We start from the raw sequence: 10529 nt of genomic DNA, 5'->3' as shown, positions 1-10529 counted from the left end.
TAGATCTAACAAAGACGACACCATCGTGATCCGGAGACACTTAGCTCGAATCGGTTCGGCAGATTGTTTATGACTGAAAGCATCAGCTACCACATTAGCTTTACCGGGGTGGTAGTGAATTTCACAATCATAATCTTTTACAACATCCAACCATCGGATCTGCCTCATGTTCAAATCCCGCTGCTCGAAAAAATATTTCAGACTCTTATGGTCAGTGTATATGATAAACTTCACTCCATAAAGATAGTGTTTCCAAATTTTAAGAGCGAAAACAACAGCCCCAAGCTCCAAATCATGAGTGGGGTAGTTTCGTTCGTGGGGTTTCAGCTATCGGGAGGCATAGGCTATCACCCTATCTCGTTGCATTAACACGGCACCAAGACCCTGAAGCGATGCATCACAGTAAACCACCATATCCTCAACCCCATCAGGTAAGGCCAAAATCGGAGCATCACACAATCGTTTCCTTAGCTCATCAAACGCCAGCTGCTGCTCCAGGCCCCAAACGAAATTCATTGATTTCTTGGTCAATCGGGTGAGTGGTAAGGCGATTTTAGAGAAATTTTCAATGAACCTCTGGTAATAACCGGCTAAACCCAAGAAACTGTGAATTTCAGAAGGTGTTTTTGGAATCTTCCATTGTTTAACCGCATTAACCTTGGCTTGATCGACCTTAATACCGTTTTCTCAATGTCAGAGGGTGAGTACGGAATGTTGTTTTCTCAATGTCTTCTTCACAAACCCGCATCTGATGGTAACCGTAACGTAAATCAATCTTGGAAAACCAAGATGCTCCCTGAAGCTGATCGAAAAGATCATCAATACGTGGCAACGGGTACCTATTCTTTATCGTGCGCTTGTTTAGCTCCCTATAATCAATACACATTCGCTGGGATCCATCTTTCTTCTTCACAAAGAGAATAGGAGCACCCCAAGGCGAGCAGCTTAGCCGTATAAACCCTTTATGACTTAGTTCTTGAAGTTGATCTTGGAGCTCTTTCATTTCAGGTGGTGCCAAGCGGTAAGGAGATTTCGCTACCGGAGTCGCGCCTGGCACCAAATCAATGCGAAACTCCACTTGCCAAATAGGTGGCAAGCCAGGGAGTTCCTCCGGAAAGACATCGCTGAAGTCGGAAACGATAGGAACGTCGTCTAGTGCTATAGCAGAAGAGCAAGAAGCCATAGCCAGGCGGGGAATGTCCCCCTGAATAATAAGTTCTCCACCTCTAGGGTTTCAAACACGAACTTGCTTCTTATGACAGTGGATTTCCGCATCAAACGCATCAAGCCAATCCATGCCTATGATAACGCAGAGCTCTCGCATTGCAATAGGGATAAGATCAATGGGGAATTCAACTCCATAAAACTTGAGAGTTTAACCCCGATAAACATCGGTGACATAAATAGTGCGGTTGTCGACAACATCGACAACCATTGGGTGAGCCAATTTTCCGATACTACGCCCCAAACGATTAATAAACGTGTGAGATACAAAAGAATGGGTAGCACCGCTATCAAACATAACAACATCGGGCTTGGAATCTAGCAAATAAGTTTCTGCCACTGTCGTTGTAATCACCGGCTCCTCCACAGTCATCTGGTGAGCACGACCTCGTGTCACCATAGTGGTTCCCTTAGAGGATGATGCAATTGCAGGATTTGTACCCCTGTCTCCTTTACCAGTCTTCAACTTCAGGCATTCAGGCTTCTTGTGTCCCGTCTCGTTGCAGTGATAGCAGACGGGAACTGCAGAAGTAATATGAGGTACTGCACTCGCAGGGGGATCCCTACAATTCTTCCAATGATGCCCTGGCTTTTTGCAGTTGTAGCATATCAAGATAATTTTCTCGCCCTGAAGACGTCCTATACTCATACCTTGACTTACTACCCTGCTTTTGCGTTTTCTGGGCATCTCTGGATGTCTTGGAAGAGGTGTCATTGGCCTTCCTCTTGGACTGGGTCTGCAACTCGATTTCCCTCCTCCTCGCTACATTCATGATCGCAGATAAAGTCGAGAACTCCTGCATGCTAACGAATTCTCGAATCTCGATACGTAGTATGGCCGTGTACCGGCTGACTAACCAGGCCTCGTTCCCAGCAAACGAGGGGCAAAAAGATAGCATCTCCAAGAACTTGGCGTTCAGGTCACTAACGGATTCGGTAGTCTGCTGTAAGGCCATGAACTCTTGCTGCATCCGCTGCTGCTCCACCTTAGGCACATATTGTGCCTCGAACCTCTCCACAAATTGGGCCCAAGACATGGCCCTCACTTCGTCTTCGTTCAATAGAGCGGTGATGGTGTTCCACTATGTCTTTCCCCTTTTTCACAGCTGATTCATGGCGATCAATGCTTTGTACTAGTCCGGACACCCAACACTTATGAAGGCGCCCTCAACATCTGACATCTAGGGCTTAGTAGCAACTGGGTCGGATTCACCATTCCAAAGAGGAGGGCTACACTTTTTGAACTTCTCGAAGTAGTATGCCGAATCCTGAACAGGCAGAGACAGTAACGCTTCCCCGGGAATAGCCGCGAGGCGCTCATCCAGAAGAGCACCGAATTGGTTGATTATGTCGTTGGTCACACCCGGGATTAGTTCGTTGAAACCGTTATTGAATTCCTCAGCGACAATAACCCTAACTTACTCTATTTGGAGCTGATTAAGTCGAGCAGGTGGAGCCATTGGTATCCACAGAAGAAGGAAAATCTTAGAAACAATTTAGCCTATATATTTCTAGGAAGACAAAACACTCAGCTTGCCGAAAAATTTTCAACCTTGCCCCGACTCGAAACCAGCACCGATGTTTCAAATAGTAGGGGCCCTTCTACTACCTTCCACACAAGTTCCAATTTCGCATTCGCGTCTAGTTTCAAAATTTCCAGTTCGCTCTAGCCGTTAATTTTACAACTCTCTCACATGTTAACACTAACTAAACGTGTAATCTAATATTTTAAGGCTAGTAGAATCCAATTCATAGTCAACAATTTAACATAAACATTTAACATAAGAAATAAGGCTTACTTGGCTGGCTGACTGGTACACCGCGACATCTTCCACTACTAGTCTTTAGAAGGTTTGAAAAATATTTTAAAAAGAAAATAAACTCTTATAGAGCCTCAAATTTGAGTCTAGAACATCCTTAAGAATGCCTAGTTCCCTCAAACTGTGGCTCTGATACCAACTTGTGACACCCAAATTTTTGCAAAAATTTTAAACTTTTAAAACCCATCTTAAATTAAATTAAAACAACAGAAATAGTCATAACATAATCATCAACTTAATAATCATATAAAATAAGTGCGGAAGTAATAATAATAATAAGGTCCCAACAAAAATAACTAGTAGCGATGTCCCGGTGCTCCATGTCAAGCCTTAGCCTCTCTAATCTTAACACCTGAAAAGTTATAAGGGAAAAACGTAAGCACGAAGCTTAGTGAATTCAAACACAGACATTGTACTAACATTCATATTTACTAACCCTAATCCATTTTCCAATTATAGTTTTATAATAAGGGAAAAGAAAAAATCAAAGCCAATAATACAAGAAGGACTTGTAGGTTTGAGCCGCACCGGGAAGATCCCGTATCACTTGGCCCTAATCACCGCACCTCACGATGAGTATTACGTTGGTGATCTTACCTACCCACCGCACCGGTAAATCCGTATCCTTTGGTGGTGTCCCCATATCCATGATTAGTTACATACAGTGCACATGTACGAATTAAAACAATACTTATATAGCATGCTTTTATAATAAATTCAAATAATCACACACGAGCTAACTAGCAAACACAATCATCAATACAACGGTGTGAGAGAACTCACCTTGACTGAGTATTAAGGATGGCTAACAATCAAATAATGCTACCAAGCTTGAGCAAACTTCAAAACCTCACCTAAGAAGGACTAAAAGTTAGAAAGGAGAAGTAATGAAGCTATGAGTTGAGAAAAGAGTAATCACAGCAAGGTCTCTAAAACAGACCTGCTGTTCAAAACGGATTTACTCCAAAATCTAAAACAGAAACATAGATTTAACTAAATTTTATAGAAAACTATGATTGCTCAGGATTCCACAACTATAAAGAACTCATTCTAACTCCAAAAGATGAATTAAATATGAATTTTACAAAATGGTGTATCACTTATGTCTCCAACAATACAGTCAAGTGATGTTGGCCAATTCTACCCAACTTGTGAGTAGAATTCGTCCAAAAAAAATTAAGAGAAGTAAAGGACATACAAGTGAAAGTCTCAGAGTTGGAATTGAATTAAAAGCAAATCTCAAACTCCATATATAAAATTCACATTGTGGACAATCACAGCACTAGCAAAAGCTGGTGACTGCCCACTGACCTAGAGTGTGGATCCATTCTAACCAATTTATAATTGGAAATAACACCCCATATTCTCCAGATCTTAGATTCATAATATAAGGAACATATAGAAATTTGGAATCACTCTGGATCCTTTTCCAAGCCTTAGAAATGATGAAAACAAAATGACATATCAGAGCAGACCCGGATCAGACCTAACAGAAAAGATGACACTCTTTCACATAGATAAAGCCCTTATCAGTGAGGTTGGCTTGCTTAAGAAAGTTAGCCAACTCAATTTGTGAACGTTTGGAACTGGTTTGGGGTCCGTTTGAGTTTAGAGCTCCATATATTATTTTTACAAAATGACTATAGATCTGATGGAAAACAGAATCGTAGTCACCCGTGATTCCTTTTTGGCTTATCCATCCTTCTCCTCTTGAAACACATTTTAAGATGTGTTCATCATCCCAATTCAGTCCCCATGATAATGGTGGTACTAAAAAGGGTTAGGGATCATTAGGATTTCATTTAGCCACAAGGATGTAATAATAATCAACATGAAAATAAACATAAGCACATAAAATCATCATTCTCCCTTTAAGGGTTTCCATGATCTGTTGCCACATGTAATCCCCTAGATCCATCATCCACCATATATGGGGTGAAGATAGGATCTTGAGATGATGTATAACATACAATTACAAATCAAATAAGAAGGAGAAGAAGTGAAGATGAAATCATAAAACTAGAACAAGGTTATGAATCAAGTTGTAAGAAAGGATAAGGAGGTTCATACCAATACGAATCAAGGCTGGAAATGAACAAGAATTAAGCTCCAAACAGCCCCTTGGCTGCTCTTGATCCCAAAGAGAGAGAGAGAGGGACGATTTTTGAGAGAGAGGGAGGGTTTAGAGTGTAGCACCTGGTTTCCGGTATGTGAATTTTATTTGAGCATTGCCCTAATTTAGCCTTAGACTCGGCGAGTCATAGGGTCCGACTCGCCGAGTAGGGACGAGACTCAGGACGCGTTTTAAGTAGGCGACTCGACGAGTCCATATCCTGGACTCGGCGAGTCACCGCTGCGGGATGAAACCCTAAGTTTCAAGGGTTTGCACCCTATTTAAACTCTCATTCCGCCCCAACTCGTCCCCATTCACCCCCAGAACTCCCCCTACATCGTTTTCCCTTGTTTTCTTGAGAGTTTGAGGTGTTCTTGGTGTGTTCTTGAAGGTTTTGAAGTGTAAGAGGAGTAGATCAAGAAGAGGAGAAGGAGATCAGCCATCCTTGTGTCATTTCAACGTTTCCTTTGAGGTATAACCCGTTTTCCCCTTGATTCTATGCTTAAAACTTCATTTGGGTCCTTCTTGGTCAATTTCCCAAGTTTGCATGTTCATTATATGTTGTAATAAGGCGTTTGGCCTTTGGATCTATGTAAGATTGAGCTCCAGGAGCTCAAATCTGTTAGCTTTTTGGCCTCATGAGGCTTGTTAGCCCTAGATCTACCATTTTGAGACATTTTGAGCCTTATAATCCATATTGGTGAATATCCACACGTAAAGTTGGAAACTTTACGTGTGATTCGTGTCCTAGAAGTCCAGATCTATGAATGGCATGGTCTGGAACCGAGCAAATCGGTATATTTAAGGAGTGCATGGCGACGACTCGGCGAGTCGCATAGGTGACTCGGCGAGTCTGGTCGCGAGTCACCGAATTGGTCCCTTCTTCATGTGTCGAGTTGAGCCTTGAGTCACAGGGGGTGACTCGGTGAGTTGGGAGCTGAACTCACCCATGTTAGGACTCGGCGAGTCAATGCCCTGACTCGGCGAGTCCAAGGCAATCTTCATAGCTCAAGAACAGACTCGGCGAGTTGTTCATACAACTCGGCGAGTCTTAGCATAAAGTGTTCATCGGATGAAGATGAACTCGACGAGTTGTTCATACAACTCGGCGAGTAGGATGAAGGTGTTGAATGGCAGTTAGAAGGCGAACTCGTCGAGTCATAGCCCAACTCGACGAGTAGAACCAGGGACCCAGGACATTGGTTTGCTAGGGACTCGGCGAGTGGTGATCCACTCGGCGAGTCGGGTCAACTGAAAGTTGACTCCAGCTTTGGCTTAGAGTTAATCCAGGGGTAAAATGGTCATTTTACCTAAATGACAGTTAGCAGTGTTTGATTGAGTATGTCGTGGAAATTGCAGCCGGAGGACTCCCGGAGCAGCAGCAGTCAGTTAGTTCCCGATCAGTTCAGCAGCTACTTTGAGGTGAGTTACCTTCCAGTAGCGGTGGGTCTAAGGCCACAATGCCGACCCACCAGTAGGAGTTGTATGATAGATGATTGTCTTTGTGATATCATCTAAGTTCGCTAGTACCCGACATGTTATATGCTAGCATGATATGCTGTATGTGATAGTAGTAGAGTTTGGTTGTTCGGACCGAAGGGTAGTCAGACACCCCAGATACGTCTGACAGTATGTGGCGATATGTATGCATGCTGGCCTGTTCTGTTATATGTGATCGTAGTAGTAGGGGTGAAATAGTCCCCGAGGATCGGTTGTTAGGACCGATGGGTAGTCAGCACCCCAGAATGGCTTGACACGGGTAAGACGGCACCCCAGAATGGCCGTATGGGTAGGTCAGCACCCCAGAATGGCTTGACACGGGTAGGTCGGCACCCCAGAATGGCCGTACCGGGTAGTCAGGCACCCCAGAATAGCCTGGCAGTATATATGTTATGTGTTTGTATGGTATGCGGTACGTTGGGGGAACTCACTAAGCTTTGTGCTTACGTTTACAGTTTTGTTTTCAGGTACCTCTGCATCGAAGGGGAAGGAGCCGGCGCGGTAGCGGCACGTCATACACACACTCTTCGGTTTCCGCATTTATGAGACTTACTGGGATTGTACTCTGATATTTGATGGGATGTACGGTTTGGCTTTTGAGAACATGGTTGCAATGTGTTATGGTGTGAACAAACAATGTTTCTTTTTATTTAGACAATGTTTTTATTTATTAATGTTTTCTAAAGTAATATCAAAAAAAAATTTGGGTCGTTACAAGTTGGTATCAGAGCCCTGGTTTGAGGGATTCGGACACGCCTTCGGGAGTGTTTGGACTCAAACCGAGGGATTGAAAGATTTTTCCAAAAGAAATTATTCTTTAAAACCCGGAAAAGAGTCACGAGAAAGAGTAAAGTGTGTGACGTGCGCGACCGGCCGAGCTCAAGTAAGTATTCCCCATAGTACCCATACAAGTTTATGTTATGTTTATCAGCTTTATGAATATTGCATGCTAGAATAGGCTAAGGATCTAGGAGTGATGCCTTATGTGCCTGTTTATTTGTTCCAGCTTATTGAATATTGCATGTTAGAATTGAGTAGACAGCAGTAGGGTAGCCTGTTTAGGTTATGCCTGATAGTATGAGCTTAGCATCCTATGTTAAGTGTCGTTTCTTGTTCTAAGAACAGTTTTGGCTTGAGTCTGTTTTTCCTTATCCGAATGCTGCTTGCTTCGTGCTTGGTGGGATTCTGAGTAATGGGAGTGAGCCACTAGGTAAACACGTCACACCACATGTAATCAGGGTTGAATAATCCTAAAGTGTTGGAACTGGCCCTATTGCGCAGCTCTTGTTTGAGTCCAACCGTTGTAGGGACGGATCTTTTACTTGAAGGATTATCTAATCCTCATTACATGTGATGGTGTTTAGGTGGTGGCTAACTGGCATTATGAGGAGACCTACAGCAGCTGAGGACCAGTTGTGTTGAACTTGAGTTCTCCCTAGGGCAAGCCTAGGGTGAGAATATCGGAGAGTAGCAGTAGTAGGGGGAGTTGGTGGAGTCGAGGAATTCCTCGGAGAAGGTACGGATAGATGTGGAAGGTAGTATGGGCCCGTACTACTGAAAGCAGAGGATCCGTACCCGAGTCGAGGAAGGCCAAGACGAGACCAAGGAACCTGTAAGTAGTTGAGATCCCTCAGAAAGTAGCAGTACCACTAATGATTATTATTGATGTTTTGCAGAATGGTGGTACTTCGACCGAGACCGACAGATGGCGGGTCAGGAGAGGGGTCAGGTTCGGGATCTGGCACCGAGCCGATTGAGGAGAGGCTACGTGAGTTCATCACGTCGGAGATCACTAGGGGCATCCTTGAGTCGACCCCCATCATCTTTGGGTCGATCAAGGAAGGGATCGTGGAGATGATGGAGGATCGCCTACGGGCATTCAGGAGCGACTTGGCCTCTAGCCAGTCAGGATCTCGCACACTGTCCTTCAAGGACTTCAGGAGCAGTGGTGCGCCGGATTTCCATGGGGTGAAGGACCCCATTGTCGCCAGGCGGTGGATTGCGGATATCGAGTCCGCCCAGTTGATCAGCTTCTGCCCCGAGGGGTCGAAGGTGAGGTAAGCAGCAGGGTGTTTTCGGGACCGGGCCCGAGATTGGTGGGAGTCAGTGGGTGACTCGATGGGAGCCTCGGCTATCGAGGCAATGACCTGTTCGGACTTTGTGGCTAGGTTCAGGGCAGAGTTTGCGCCAGCGGTCGAGCTCCAGCAGCTGGCCAGGGAGTTCTTAGACATGAGGCAGACGACAGAGACCGTGGCGGAGATCACCGCCAAGTTTCGGGAGAGGGCTTTATTGGTGCCCCAGTATGCAGGTGACGAGGATATGAGGAGGACTCGTTACCACGATATGCTACGAGCTGACATTCGGGAGCATGTTAGTTTTTCGGCTTGCCCTACCCTGGACTCCATGATTGCCAGGGCTAGGGAGAGAGAGATAGATTTGGAGCACATCCGGAAACGGAAACTTGAGGATGGTCAGGCATCAGGGGCTTCGGGGAAGAAGCCCAAGGGATCAGATGGGAGGCCGAAAGGCCAGTCGGGACCGAGCCGCTGCAGGAGGTGCGGCAGGCCGCACGAGGGGGCGTGCAGGATGGGATCGTCAGGCTGCTACAAGTGCGGCAAGTTTGGGCATATCAGCAGGGATTGCACTGCTCCTGCGACCGTTATTCAGACATCGGAGTTGCTGTGTTTCCACTGCAACCAGAGGGGCCACAAGAAGGCCAATTGCCCCATGTTGACAGCTTCAGCGCCAGTGAAGGCGCCAGCTCCAGCGACCCTGCGGATCACGGATGGCCGTCAGGGCAAGGCAGAGGCTCCAGTGGTGAGGAGTCGGGCATTTCAGTTGACTGCCGAGGAGGCACGCGCCGCGCCCGATGTGGTGACGGGTATGATTCCTTCCTTCTATCTTTTATTTTACGTTGTTATGATATTGATATGTGCTCTGTGTGTATACATGTGTATTAGGATCGTTCCATGTGAACGGCATCCCGGTTCAGGTATTGTTCGACTCGGGTGCATCCCGATCGTTCGTTTCTCTTGCTCTTAGCAAGAGATTTCATGAGACTTCAGGCGAGTTAGATTGCCCGTTAGAGGTAGAGATTGCCGATGATCGATCGGTGCGAGCATTGATGGTGTTTCGAGATTGTGTCCTGCGACTGTTTGAGGAGTGTTACCTGGTAGACTTGGTTCCCATTCCATTGCGTGGGAACAAGGTGATTATTGGTATGGATTGGTTGAGCCCTAATGGGGCAGTGATAGATTGCGCACAGCAGCTAGTGCGAGTCAAGACCCCAAGCGGGGGAGAGATAGTGATTCATGGAGAGTGACCGCAGTGTGGACCCACTGTATGTTCAGCAGCGAGGGCTAGGCGCTACCTTCAGCAGGGATGCGCGGGTTATGTCGCGTACGTGATGGACACCCGGGAGGCGGGTAAGGCGACTGTGAGCGAGGTCCCGGTGGTTCGAGATTTTGCTGATGTTTTTCCGGAGGAACTACCTGGGATACCTCCGGAGCGACAGGTGGAGTTCAGGATTGACCTCGTTCCCGGTGCGGCTCCGATAGCCAAAGCACCGTATCGGTTGGCTCCTCCCGAGATGCAGGAGTTGTCTACGCAGCTGCAGGAGCTGCTGGACAAGGGATTTATTCGGCCGAGCAGTTCGCCCTGGGGAGCCCCGATTCTGTTTGTGAAGAAGAAGGATGGGTCGCATCGGATGTGTATAGATTATCGGGAGCTGAACAAGGTAACGGTGAAGAACCGTTACCCGCTTCCGAGGATTGATGACCTCTTTGACCAGCTTCAGGGCGCATCTTGGTTTTCCAAGATTGATTTGCGTTCGGGTTATCATCAGATGAGGGTCAGGGAGGAGGATATGCAGA

The 10529-nt window shown here is 46.0% G+C and overlaps 1 protein-coding gene across 1 annotated transcript; it reads right to left on the bottom strand.

Moving 5' to 3' along the window:
- Positions 1-1375: 1375 nt before the first annotated feature.
- On the bottom strand, positions 1376-1939 carry LOC128126885 (uncharacterized). The gene has a single exon (XM_052765045.1). The coding sequence runs from the start codon at positions 1937-1939 to the stop codon at positions 1376-1378; it is 564 nt and encodes a 187-aa protein (XP_052621005.1).
- Positions 1940-10529: the final 8590 nt, after the last annotated feature.

The sequence above is a fragment of the Lactuca sativa genome, chromosome 6 (genome assembly GCF_002870075.4).
Source record: "Lactuca sativa cultivar Salinas chromosome 6, Lsat_Salinas_v11, whole genome shotgun sequence".
NCBI classification, from domain to species: Eukaryota; Viridiplantae; Streptophyta; class Magnoliopsida; order Asterales; family Asteraceae; genus Lactuca; species Lactuca sativa.
The sequence above is the reverse complement of the archived record's forward strand: the minus strand, read 5'-3'. Positions and strand labels throughout refer to the sequence as shown.